The sequence below is a fragment of the Topomyia yanbarensis genome, chromosome 2, assembly GCF_030247195.1.
Source record: "Topomyia yanbarensis strain Yona2022 chromosome 2, ASM3024719v1, whole genome shotgun sequence".
Lineage (NCBI taxonomy): Eukaryota > Metazoa > Arthropoda > Insecta > Diptera > Culicidae > Topomyia > Topomyia yanbarensis.
The window spans coordinates 94,724,782-94,739,262 of NC_080671.1; the positions used below are offsets into that span (position 1 = coordinate 94,724,782).

At 38.8% G+C, this 14,481-nt stretch overlaps 1 protein-coding gene across 1 annotated transcript in view; it reads left to right on the forward strand.

Moving 5' to 3' along the window:
- LOC131679595 (follicle-stimulating hormone receptor-like) overlaps positions 1 to 14,481 on the forward strand; it is a 72,933-nt gene that overhangs the window by 30,786 nt on the left and 27,666 nt on the right. The window contains exons 3-7 of the mRNA XM_058960335.1: positions 9,513 to 9,656; positions 9,813 to 9,956; positions 10,505 to 10,576; positions 10,698 to 10,769; positions 11,228 to 11,296. Coding sequence (XP_058816318.1) covers positions 9,513 to 9,656; positions 9,813 to 9,956; positions 10,505 to 10,576; positions 10,698 to 10,769; positions 11,228 to 11,296 — 501 coding nt within the window. The remainder of the gene's footprint in view (positions 1 to 9,512; positions 9,657 to 9,812; positions 9,957 to 10,504; positions 10,577 to 10,697; positions 10,770 to 11,227; positions 11,297 to 14,481) is intronic.

The window sequence follows — 14,481 nt, forward strand, 5'->3', positions numbered from 1 at the left end:
CAAGCAACGATACTGGATTCTGTCCAGTTTGATGAAGTGTATGTTCGCAGCGGAGCGGAAACAGAAACACCCGTACTCCATCACCGACAATATCGTTGTTTGGTACAACCTGATCAGGTCTCCTGGGTGAGCACCCCACCATGTTCCAGTTATTGTTCAGAGAAAATTGATCCTTTGTTGGCATTTCTTTTTCAGATACCTTATGTGACATCCCCAGGTACCTTTAGAGTCGAACCATACCCCGAGATATTTAAATGTGAAAACCTGATTGATCGTTACACCCATTAATAGAAGCTGGAGTTGCGCCGGCTCACGCTTCCTAGAAAAAACAACCAACTCAGTTTTCTCCGTGGAGAACTCAATACCCAGCTGAAGAGCCCAAGCAGTCAAATTGTGCAAGGTATTTTGTAATGGCCCTTGCAAATCGGCAGGATTGGACCGTGTAACAAAGACCACCCTGTCGTCTGCAAGTTGCCTTGGCGTGCATAAATTGGCAAGACAATCGTCAATGTCATTCACGTAAAAATTGTTGAGTAGGAGGCTTAGACATGAGCCTTGGGGAATACCCATGTAGCTAAATCGCAATGTTGTTAAATCGCCATGCGAAAAACAGGATTAGCAAAAAGTTATTTAAAATTGGTGAAAGATCATGCTGGTGCAGCTTCTCTAACCAAATATTGATAGAAACTGAGTCAAAAGCCCCCTTAATATCCAAGAAGACTGATGACATCTGTTCTTTGTTAGCATAGGTCATTTGGAATCCTGTATAAAGCAACGCAAGGCACTCGTTCGTCCCTTTTCCTTTGCGGAAGCCAAATTGTGTATCTGACAGTAAGCCATTTGCTTCAACCCAATTGTCGAGGCGAAACAAGATCATTTTCTCGAACAACTTCCGAATACAGGACAGCATTGCAATCGGCCGATACGAGTTGTGGTCGGAGGCTGGTTTTCCTGGTTTTTGGATGGCGATGACCTTCACTTGCCTCCATTCATAAGGGACAATGTTACCCTCAAGAAACTTGTTAAATAAATTCAACAAGCGCCTTTTTGCAGTGTCTGGCAGATTCTTCAGCAAGTTGAATTTGATTCTGTCTAACCCTGGGGCGTTATTGTTGCACGATAAGAGAGCAAGTGAGAACTCCACCATCGAGAACGGTGTTTCGTTCGCGGTATCGTGAGGAGACACGGCGCGGCACGTTTTCTGTACCGGGACAGAGTCCGGACAGATCTTCTTGGCGAAAGCGAATATCCAACGGTTTGAATATTCCACGTTCTCGTTGGTACTATTACGGTTACGCATACGTCGAGCCGTACCCCAAAGAGTGCTCATCGCTGTTTCTCTCGTTAACCCGTCGACGAACCGGCGCCAATAACTGCGTTTTTTGGCTTTCAATAGACTCTTCATTCGCCTTTCTAACGACGCGTACTGTTGATAACTAGCAGGTAACCTGTCTTCCCGGAAGGCCTTATATGCAATGGACTTCTCCGCGTACAGCTCTGAGCACTCTTTATCCCACCACAGGGTGGGAGACCGTCCATGGGTATTCGCGCTGGGTACTGGTTTAGTCTGAGCTTGATTCGCACTGTCGAGAATCAAGCCAGCCAAAAACCTGTACTCTTCCTCCGGAGGAAGCTCTTGAGTGGATTCGATTTTAATGGATATCGCGGTCGCGTAACTCTTCCAATCAATGTTCCGTGTGAGGTCATACGAGACATTGATTGTTTCCGATGGTCTTGAACCGTTAGCAATTGAAATCACGATAGGCAAATGATCGCTACCGTGGGGATCAGGGATCACCTTCCACCTGCAATCTAACTGTAGCGATGTCGAGCAAAGCGATAAATCCAACGCACTTGCGCGTGCTGGTGGTGTAGGAATCCGCGTCATTTCTCCCGTGTTTAAGATGGTCAGGTTGAAATTATCGCAAAGATCTTGGATTAATGTTGATCTATTATCATCATGAAGACAGCCCCATACCGTACCGTGCGAGTTAAAGTCTCCCAGAACTAGCCGCGGTACCGGTAAGGATTCCGTGATATTACAAAGCGTTCGGTGCCCTATCGAGGCTCTAGGAGGAATGTAGATGGGAATGCAATGCAAAGGTCTTTGCCTTTGATTAGAACTTGACAAGCGACAATTTCAATGCCTGGTGTCGAAGGGAGGTTAATTCGATTGAAAGAATAGCACTTTTTGATCCCCAAAAGTACTCCTCCATAGGGGTTTTCTCGATCCAGACGAATTATATTAAAGTCGTGGAAGTTGAGATTTATATCGGAAGTTAACCAAGTTTCACATAATGCGAAAGCATCACATTTTAAACTATTTAGTAAAAATTTAAAGGAATCGATTTTCGGGAGGATACTTCTGCTATTCCACTGTAGGACAGTGATCGAATCGGTGACCTCGTCCGATGACTTAGCCATCGAAGGATACGATCGCTGCAAGGAGGGGCCATTTAGTAGTCAACTGCTTCAAAAATGTTTGCACTATAGGGAGAAAACGTATCAGAAGGCTTTTAAGAGGATCAGTAACATTGAAAGCTGTGAAAATTAAGTCCACTATGTCAGAAAATTTCATTAGTCCGTTACTGGACTGAGTATCTGTTTGAAAAAAGGGGACACTTGGGGTTTTTGGTGTCCCTGGAAGTGGTGGGTACTCCTTGTTAGAATTAATATTTCCAAGTCCTGGCGCAAATTGCTTCGGCTTTTGTGCATCACTTCCGTTGGATTTATTGATTGTAGTTGGCGCTCTCTGAGTGGACGACACCTTGGCACTCTTACGAGGCAATGTAGAGGAGGCTAGATTTCTCCTCTTCCTGGATTCCCCTGGGTTAACCAATGATGTTCCCTCTTGTGGGTCGTCAGATTCTTGCTCAACGCCAGCCAAAAGAGCAAAGGAATTTTCGGAAGGGACAGATGGCGAAGCATTCTTTAGTATTTCTGCATAAGAGTGCCTCGAGCGATCCTTAAGGGAGCGCTTAATTTTATCCCCGCGCTGCTTGTACGCCGGGCATGACTTAAGAGCATGCGGAAGGCCCCCGCAGTAAATACACTTATCAGTTTCTCCACCGCAAGCGTCATCCTCATGCTCTCCCTCGCATTTGCCGCACCGTTTTTATTGCCACAAAAAGTGGCTGTGTGGCCCAGTTGCTTGCAATTGCTGCAGTTCATTACCCGTGGTACAAACAGGCGAACAGGTAGGCGAACCTTATCCAGGAGGACATAGTTGGGAAGAGCAGATCCGGAGAAAGTCACCCGAATCGAGTCTGACGGAAAATAAGTTGTCTTATCATCTTCAGTTTTTGCGGAATACAATTGCTTGCATTCCAGAATCTTCACCTTTTGAAGTGAAGGGCCCTTAAAGCAGCCAACCCCGTACTTCAACAGGTCTTCGCACTTTAGACCCGGTTCGGCGACGACCCCATCGATCTCCACAACCCTACAAGGCACATACACTTTGAATTGCTTCGTAAAACGCTCGCTGCGAGCAATCTGGTTTGCCTGGTTGAGGTCATTTACTATAACGCGTATCTTATTAGCTCGAACACGTGTTATCTGAGCTACGGACGGGTAGTTAGCAGTCAGCTCCCGTGATATTTCTAGAATATTGGGCGATTTCGTGTTGGGCCGGAAATACACCACCCAGGGTCCATTTGAACTGGCTGGGTATGTTTTAATACGGGGAGGACTGGGGGAATCAGGGGAGGGAGTAATTTTGGGCTTATCCGGTAAATCCATGGAAATATCCTTCCCATCCAATGTTACTTCGCCCTCGGCCATTTAGGCACGAGGATAACACGTGGTGTAAACGAGAGATGAAACTTACATTCAGGGGAAAGGGAAGAAGTAGAGACTGATCGGGGAAAGGGAAATGAAAGAGAAAAAAAATACTTAGCTTATATAGCGGCGATTCCGGCTATTCTGGTATTCACTTCACCAGCCTGGGCACCGGTGAACAAAGACTGCCTCAAACAATGGTTGACCTTCACTGACAATATTTATTCTTATTCACTTTATGCACGGCACCAGAAAACGAACTGCTTCGATCGAGAGCTCGGAGGGTTATGTTAGAAGTTAGTTGTTTTCCACAAAGTTGTAGAACAAGCATTTTGCAATAATTCTTCCGAACATCTTGATATTCTATCTCTCTTCTATGAAAGGTTAGTGGTGACGCTCTCTATGCGGTCATAGTTGGAACTAAAAATTTTCAACCAAAAACCTAGCTCGTATTATGTGCTATAGTTCTTCTGAACATACTATTGAGCTAAATCTAACGATTATTTCACAAAAACGTATAATTCGCGGGAATCGAGTACTGATACACAACCATGCACTACTAGGTCCCATGCAAAACTGACTCAGCCACCATTTCGCTAAAAGTTTAATAACTTATTTTAACAAAGCCGAATTCACTATCAGTCTTCGGCAAAGTTCATAACTTCTCAATAACTAACTTTATACTACCATTCTGAGAATTAAAATGTTCGAAACTTTGGCATAAGCTGACCAGATATTTTTGCAAGTAACCAAATTTATGAATATACATATTTTTACGGGATATTTGTTACAATTTCATGATACTATTCAAAAAGTTCGATAATTATCGCTTCCGAACTTTCCGTGCATTGTTTACATCCGCTCAATTGTGTAGTTGTCAGTAAGATGCCGGTTGAGATGGAAAAAAGTCAGCAAACCGTCCGCAAAATGATTTCGTTTACCCACTTGCAAGTTGCCGTGTCTTCTGATCATTTCTCTGATAGGAAGGGAACCAGAAGGAGGGAGTAAGTAGAATGGGAACGGTAAGAAAAATGACAGCACAAAAACAAATAGAAGATAAGCTAAATTCACAAGTAGTTAAAATCGCCTGCGAGAAAGCCTAAAGCTCTTTATCGCACTTGATTTAAAACTTTAGTATGTTTACTAAATTTCAGTGTAGAAATTGGCTATGCAGGCTCAGTGGCAACAAAGTCAATCTTTAAACCTGTCCGGGCCAATTCATCAGACCAGTAATACCGGAATGGCCGAGCACCCAAACAAGGTTGACAGTACTGTCAATGCTATTTAGTTTTTCTATTTGAGATCGGCATGCAAACACTAGCTTGGACGGCGATTTGTCCGCAGCGACTAACCTGCCGTATCTAATGTCCTACATAACTGGAAGTATGGAACGTCGCGCTCAAAAAGATATGATTTACACCAACCTATCTGACGTTTTTGATAGAGTAAACCACAACATAATAATGGCTAAAAAGAAGAAAATTTAGAAATAACGGTATTTTTGCAGTTTTTTTTTGTTCCTAGCTCACAGTTCAAGAGATGGATCATTGGAGATTGCCATGCTCCCACATTTACTTCTACGTCAATAATAGCCCAGGGGAGCCACTTGGGACCATTGATGTTTCTGCTTTACTTCGCAAACGATCTCAAAATATTGCGACTCATCTGCTCAATTAATTATTGCAGATTTCTCCAACAATAGTTTGAAACGTTTGATGAATGTGGTGTTGGAAGACCCGCGTATATGTAAATCCGAAGAAGTGTTGCGCGATCGAATTTTTACGAGAGACATTCTAGCAGAGATACAGATCGTGCAAGACCTCCTGAGATTTTTTATGACCGCCGCCGGTAACCTCGTGAGTATTTTGTCAGGCGTTCGAGCGAGATCGAATGATTTGGGGAGGGTGGAGACTGTATCCGTCGACGACAAATAACAGACTTCTGAGACAACTTCAAGGATTTTGATACCTATATTGCCAGGATTTTATCAAAATTTGCAAATCATATCCTGGCAATGTAACATTCTTCCAAACATTCGGAAGCAACTAGACGCATTCACCCGTTTCATTTTCACTCATTCTAAAATAGGATGAGTTTCATATTTCATATTTATTCATTGAGTTTCGTAATCGAAAATATCCAAAAGTGTCCAAATCGGTTGAAAATGGCATAGTTATGAACTTTTTAATTGACGGGTTCCCGGGTACCCTTCCCGATCAGAAAGAAATAACAGAATTATTACAGGCTGAGTTACCTTGTTATGATAACAAGTTGTGTTATAACTTTGGTCTCGTTAGTTGGTAAAATAACAGAAAACATAACAGAAATTCTTCTAGTATATATCAAAAATATGACAACCTGTGATAGGCTTCTATCAGAATTATAACAAAATTTGTTAGGTTCACCTACAGCCAATATAGCTTTTATTACCTATTGTATAGTATCAACGAATTTAGCGTGCAGGTCTAAAAATAGAATTAAATAGAAAAATATAGCATATATTAAGGCGTTTTTCGTTTGGAAGCAAAAAGCTTTATGTAGCAAAAGCTTTCTATAGTTTTGTCAAATGATTGCATACATGCTGGCTCATTGTTATTATGAATATATGACACGCTGATTGTTATTTGTGGATATAGCGATTTGAACCTGGGTATTCTGAGTTTTAAGGGAATGTTTCCTGCATGAACCAACGACGTTGGTTTCCGCCAATGTTCAATGTTAGCATAATATTCTACGCATTCGTCAAGGGCAAAACGATTATAGATGCATAAAATGTTTCCAGAACGCACACATTGAACTTTGCCAAAGCCTAAGGACTGTTTGTTTTCCTTGTATAATACGCTTTGTTTTCATACAGTTTTGCTCACTACTACAGCTGCCTATATTACGATAGACTGAATAGCTTTTTAATATCTTTCCAGATTAGGAAAGTGGGGCTATTTTTAGATTCTGAATAGTGCGTTTCGGTGCTTCTCTTGTACGTTAACCTGATTTACACGAGTTTTAGGAATAATGTCGATGCGGTATGGTAACATTTAGCGGATAATTTACCTACATTATTTTACGGAGAATACGACAAATGTTACTTATGATTCCTAATAGATTCAAAGAAACAAATACCAAAGTTTTGAGGCTTGCATTTTGAGATTTCAAGTAAAGTCGCTTTCGGGGTTTTGTTATTGGCATTTTTATTTTGGGGAAGATTAAGCAAACCAGTGCAATTATCTCACATCTAATAAGTTCGCAGAAATACAATTTTTGCAATAGTTCAATCTATCAACTGCGAATATTATAACAGATTATCATAAAATTCGAGAAATTGTTGAGGATTCTTCGGTGTGACGAATTTTAGAATATTTCATGTTTTCTAAAATACATTTTCTTTTCTGAATTTTATTTAGTTGTAAGGAGGAAATTATTCAATATTTTTACATTAAAGTTTTTAGCTATTTCAAGCACTATCTAAAACACACATTTAAATTGTAACAGCAAACAATAATACCAGCTAGGATATGTATATATTCAGAGATTTCTAGGCCATTTTGAAATATTGATAGCTTTATGCAGCTTGTGAGTATGCTATTAATCTTTCAACAATTTGAATAGGTCGCATTATTCGTTTTTTTTACTTTCTACAAAATGAATCAAGTATCTTGATTATTACGAAAATTTGTTAGCTCGATGTTTTTTTAAGACGAACGAAGCACCATCGAATACAACGGAAACATTAGTAAATATGCGCATTCAAAGTAATTGTCAGTTCATTGTATATGTCAAACTTTCTTAGGTGGAATGAAAAGATACAACAATCTCAAACTCAAACATCTTTATGCGGGGGTTTAAATAAAAAAAAATACAATGCTTTGGTAATTCGGAGAACGCACAAAATCAGATACCCACAAACTGGACAAGTTTCGGTTGTTTATGAAAAACCCGTATAAATTGAAGAAATCGGACTGAGGATCCTCGAAGATCCTCAAAATTCATAACGGTATTGTGGAAATCAGTACATATCAAACAATTTTTAAGTTCTGAAAATTCGTTTTCGCAATATGCACAATTAATTAAAAGAAAATTATTTATATAATCATTTGACTAAACCATAACAAATAGTTTAAAAATGCTTTTTATTTGAATCAGCGTTTCTTTATTTCATCTGGAGTGCTTGATACTTCTTGCACCTTCTTTAAAATAAGTTTTATATGAAAATTATATTCTTTTGAATAGATTGTTGATAACTTTGCGATTCCAAAACATTTTCAATAAAGGCTTCAATATTGAAATCATAAGCCACATATTCGAAATAGCGTGTCAGACGAGTGTCTCAGAAAATAGGCAACCAATTAAGTAAAACACCTTATTTTCAAGTTTTCCGACCACTTGCATCTAAAACTGATAAATTCTCAAAATCGTGGAACTTTGAATATCCATGTGAAAAACGCAAATATAAGGAAATCAATTAAAACTTCGAAAATTTGCTTTAAAAGTTGAATAAATACGCATAAAAAGAGGCTTCCGCGTATTAGCAAATAGACGGTCATTTGTGTAATATAACAATCACTCACAGTTGATCGATTGATTTGTTTATTGGGGCTTTAACCAACTGGTCATTTGCCCGCTTTATAGTTTACAGTTAGCGTTCAAAGATTTGTGTGAAAGAATGTGTAATATATTATAACATCATCGTTATATGCATACATTAAAATCATATTAGCAGTTCAATGATATCACCAGAAGATATAATCTTGATATAAGTTTGCTTGCCTTGCTGATTGGGATATCACAAAAATAACACAGTGAGTAATTAATATCAACATGAGATATAAATTTTATAGCGTTCTGTTATGTCGTTCTGATCGGGTCGTCGGCCAGTTAAAGGTGTGTCTTGTCGAAAACACAAAGATTAAAAGCTCAAGCTGTATTAGAATATTTCTATGTTAAACTCTTATTGATGACCACGCCATCCTTCTCGACTGCACGAGCGGGGTGTGAACTCACCAGCCCTTCTTGAAGATTTGATGGCAAGCAATGTCATTTGAGTGGTTTGAACTGCCTATCATAACGCTGAGTTTGTCCGAGCTAAACTTTGATGTTTTTGTCACAAATAAAAACCCTCCGTCAGGTTCTTTGTAATACTTAATAAGTTTTAAATTTAATTTTATCTTTGGGTCGTTGATTAATAAATTTAGTTTTGTGTTTTAGTGTCAAAAAAGGACCATAAAGCGCCCGGGTAAATATTTATTTTGTTTCGTTCAGAGTCGTTCCGATTACCCAATACATTTTTAACAGTATCATCAAATTAGACTTGACCTGTCCTGAAAGATACAAAAAAACATCACACAGTATTTGTGGAAACAACAAAATATGACGGCGACATAAACTCCCTGAATATTACAAAACATTAAACGAATATTTTCGTTTTTCATCGATAATGTGATTTGCTTCACTATTTACCATATCAGGGAAAAGATTGCGAAAATTTGAAATGTATTTTTATTAATCACGAATAAAATATATTGTATAAGAAAGTCTCCATTCTTGTAGTGAGGGGCTTGATCAGCCTATGGGACCTTTACTTATCACTGGCAGCTGTTGAACTAAATGTTTTCTATATTGAGATAGTGTCATGGAATCTAATATTTCTAAAATTTTGAATTCTAAAAACAATAATTTTGAAGATTTCTTTTAGACAAATGTATCTAACAATCAATATTTTCTCCGTTTCCCTTTTTCAGAATCCTCACCAACAATAGGATAGATCAAATCGAAACCGAAGCTTTCTTCGGTTTGTCGAGCTTGAAAAAGCTGGTGCTCCAAAACTGCGGCCTCGCACGCATCCCGTCGGAAGCCCTGCTACGAGTTCGCACCATTTCCTCCCTGTAAGTGGCGACAGGCACACTGGTTGCCACGAATCGACTCGCACTGAGACCGGAAAACGGTTCGATAGCCACCGGCCAATTCCCCCGCTCATACTAATCTTGACCTTTCCATTAACGGTTTTTTTTCTCTTCTTCTTTTATTATCCGCGCCGACAGCCAGCTGGACAGCAACCTGATAGACGGGGTGGAAAACGTAACCTTTCGTGGGTTCCACTATTTGAAGAGTTTGAGACTGGAAGGCAATCTGCTGCAACGGATCCCGACGGAGGCGTTGATCGGATTGAGATCACTAGAAGCTTTGTGAGTGGCAGTTTTATGTATTTTTTTTTATTTTTCGACAGCGACAGTGTCCTGTGTTTTTTTTTGTTTCATGAATTATGCAATCGGCGTTGAAAATGGTGTCCGCTGAAATTCTTTCAAATGAGGCCAGTATCGTATTTTGTGTGTGTTTTCTTTGAACAAACATCAAGGATAAATTGTTTCTTTCCTATATTCTTTTGTGCGATGTTTGCCTAAAAGACAAATATATAGCACAAGAGTGTCACGTAATTTGTGCTCGCATAATGTACGGATCTATGTTGGATTTGGCACCATGCCCAAAAGGAGAGAAGAAATTTATTTTCCGTAAACAGGGAATGGAAACGTGACAGTATCGGGGCATATGAGTGACGGTTACTGATAGAAACAATTTCGATACTCTTGGCACCATTTCTATATTCGGATAAAACAGACATAATTCATTTCTTTGAATTATGATGACATCATGGACTTAATTCTGAGTTTTTCTATGTTTATCAAACAGGACAGTATGAACTAGACTAATTCTCCTTCTCTTTTTTCCTTTACAGAAATTTAGGAAATAATTTAATAAGTATTATTAAGACAGGAGATTTTCCACTTTTGGAGAATTTACATATTTTGTAAGTATATTTCGAAATCAATCCTACCACCCTAATAAATATTCAACCCAACTCATCAACAAATCTGAAAACAAATTCCCAAAATACTGATCGAAGTCCTGTTTATTCAATTCATTTCCAGATTAGTCAAGAGGAATCAAATAAGTGAAATAACTTCCGGTGCTTTCACCAATTTAACTCGTTTAAAAGTTCTGTGAGTATCGTTTTCCTGCATGGAACCGTATCCGTATCGTAGGCAAGCAAGCAGCGCTAAGTTTGCTGCATTTCCGATCTAAAATCAACAGCTCCGTGCTCCGGGAGCGACCTTAGCTCGAATGGAAATCCATTCATCCTTGCGATAAATGTGCCATGAAAGTGTGCTACAGCAGAGCTTTCTGCACTGAATGAATCAGGATGGGTCTGTGTGTATGTGCGTGTGTGTATGTATGAGCGTGAGAGTGTGGATCCTTAACGAATTCCGCCCCCTCCAGAGCTGGTGTGCAGTTGCTTTTAGAAAGTTAATACGATTATAACTTCCACGACCTTCGCAGGAAACTTCCTGGTTGGTGGAAGTTTTTTTTCTCGCCTCTCCCGACAACAATGAAATTGTATTTTGATATTATTCTTCATTTTTGTTGCATGCTATACCCCATCCCCTCCCGGATCCGGCAGAGAATTAGATGATAATGTGTTAAGTTCAGTGCCTGTTGGCTTGGAAAACCTCGGGATGCTGCAAGAACTGTAAGTATGAACTTTTACAGCAAATTGTTTCTTTCATTGCTGAGGAAGACAACTGTTGGGGATTTTACTAAAACTATGAAAATAGTTGACATTGGTTGGTTTGAATATATTAACTCTATTAATGAGTGTGTTTCATTCCTTTGTTAGTTGTTTTCCTGAACCTGATACACTCAAGTTTTTTTTTACGCGGTTTTTCTTGCGCGGTATTTTTTTACGCGGTTTTTTTTACGCGGATTTTGAAATTTACGCGGTTTTCATTTACGCGGTTTTTGAAATTTACGCGGTTTTCATTTACGCGGTTTTTGAAATTTACGCGGTTTTCATTTACGCGGATTTTGGAATTTACGCGGTATCCATCAATGAGGTTCCCTTTATCGCGGATTCTTAAATTTAAGTGGTCTTCATTTACGCGGATTTTGAAATTTACGCGGTTTTCATTTACGCGGATTTTGAAATTTACGCGGTTTTCATTTACGCGGATTTTGAAATTTACGCGGTTTTCATTAACGCGGTTTTCATTTACGCGGCTCGTATCCCCCGCGTAAAAAAAACCTGAGTGTATACGATTACCTAAGATAGTAGATACAGAATACGTCATCTGAAATGTATCTAGTATTATGATTGTTTTCGCGTGAGATGGTGCTATTTGCACAATTAATACTATGTTCACACTACAGAGTTAAACCATGTTATAATAATTGGCAACAAGAAAACCGTCATCAAGATAGCGTTAAAACACGTTTTAACTCATAGTGTGAACGTAGTAGAATATTGAATTCGTAGCAGTCTTATTACAAGGCCACGTTAGTAACTGTTAAGAACTTTTTGATCAGTAATTATAGTTTCACAATTGTATCAAATGCTTCTCAGTTATAATATTAGAGAAGATAGTCAAGATTCCAATTAACCAGTTTCATAACTGTATCAAGAGCTGTAGAATTTTTCTATTTTTGGGCGCAATCTGGTTATGGTTCCGAGCGACGACATTGGATATCATTCGGCATCGGAAACTTGAACACAACCTCTAAACAAATTATGATTTATAGCAGAAGAAGAATATATTTATCTGGACAAAATTTATCAGAAAGTCAAAAAATTACGTTTCGACTTTGTCTCATCAGTATCGTGTCAAACCGATTAGGCCGATAGATATGCGCTATACCAAAAGATGGAAATACTATGTGTGCTCATAACCATAACCAAACAGTTGTGATGTCCCGGAAGTATGGAAATTTGGTTTACTGGTGAGAAACATAGCGAAATAGGAACTTGAAATTGCCGAGTAAGGCAATGCTTAGCACTATGCTATATTTCTCCCCAAAAAGAAAATTCCTAATAATCCAAAAACTTTCAGAAGTGAAACCCTCTAAATCTAGAAGCGTTATTGTTAATCTGTTGATAATTTCGAAATTATGTGTCTATGGAAGTTTATGGAACTTTGTATAATATAGTATTAAAATCTACGATTTTCTTAAATCATTCAAGAATGTCGTTAAACATACACACTTAGAAAAACCTGTTTTAATCCACCTAGCGATGCAATAATGCCTTTCTCAATCATGAACAGGAGAATTTTTGAGTTGTTCATATTCATTAAAAACGTTCAAATGTATATATTACATTTTTATTATACACAACACTATATACAAGAAAAAAATCATTATTCGAGTTCAAAAAATTTTGTAAAAGAAAAACCACCCACGGCAATATTAAATTAAAATATTGAGAAAGGCAAAAAGGTGCGAAACCGTCATAGTTCCAAAAAGTCGATTTTTATGAAATTTGTTTTTTTTTTCGAGATAACATAAAATCTCGACATTTCGTGCATTCTAAAGATGTTTGGCATCAAAAATACGAATTCGATTTCTGAAATTTCATGGGGTGCCCCCTTCGAAAAAAAAATTGAGTTCCGGCTTATATGGGAATTTTATATGTGACCGGACGGTTCAGCCTATATTTCCGGAACCATATAAGTGATCCGCGCGAAATTTTATAGATATCTGTGGGGATAATATAGCTATCATTCGGGACTAAGTTTGTGAAAATCGGCCCAACCATTTCCGAGAAAGTGATGTGAGTTTGTTAATTTTGAAAGATGGTCGCTTTTCCCGGGCACTTCCGGAACCGTCTATGATGGTCAATGTAGTCAACGAATGTTTGGTTGGCCGGCGGTGACCTAGAACTGCAAATTTAAGTTCTTTGAGAGACATTTTAGCGAAGTTTTTACTTTTTTGCATTCATCGGAGTATCGGTTTGAATCGGAATTTGCTTTGTGACGGCTTGCCACAACCCGTAGCTCCGGAACCGGAAGTCGGATCGGAATGAAATTTAATAGCCATTTACGGGGACGCAACATCTTTCATTTGAGACTAAGTTTGGTTGAATCGGTTTAGCCACCTCCGAGAACCCGATGGATACTTTCTCCGGGGTTTCCAGAACCAATGATGGTGGCCAATGTGGCCAAATAGACTTTGAGTAACTGTTAGTGACTTAATACTACAAATCGAAGTAGTTGTGGTTACATTTTGGAAAAAATTTCACTTTTATTCATTCTTTGCCGAATTTACTAAAATCGACATTTTCTGCGCGACCTTTAGGGTCATTCGGTCCGTCTTCTCTCGTGTTTTCGTTTATGTCCATGTCGTCATCGGTATTGCATTTTATCTTGCTCACGGCCGGATGTTCTTATTTGTTGTATGTGCTTCCGGGTCGCTATTCTATTCCTTCTTCATCGGTATTTGATTCCTTATCGTCGTTGTTGAGCTGGGGTTTGTGAATGTCCGGTCCGCAGTCGTTGGTTTACCAACTGGTTGTGGTTTAGCATACGACGCACAGTGGGAAAAAATGGACCCAAAACGCGACTTTTTTTGAAAAGGCTGGATGTCGTTTACCAGGTAAGGTTTTTCTTATGTAAAAAGGGCTGAAAAATTGATTGCTAGTATTTACAACGACCGCACGGTACGCTATCATGCCCGTTTTGCCCCAATTCTCCTTTTCGTTTGAGTTTATTTTCAAAACTGAATATATAACTCGAAAGAAAGTTGGAAACGGCTGACAAAAATTGATATTTCTTATGTAAAAAAGTTCAGCAAATTGATTGAAGACATTTAGAATCATCTCACGAAACGTATACACCCATTTTACCCCAATTCTCCGCAAAACTAAAGTTTGAAGTTAATCCTGGC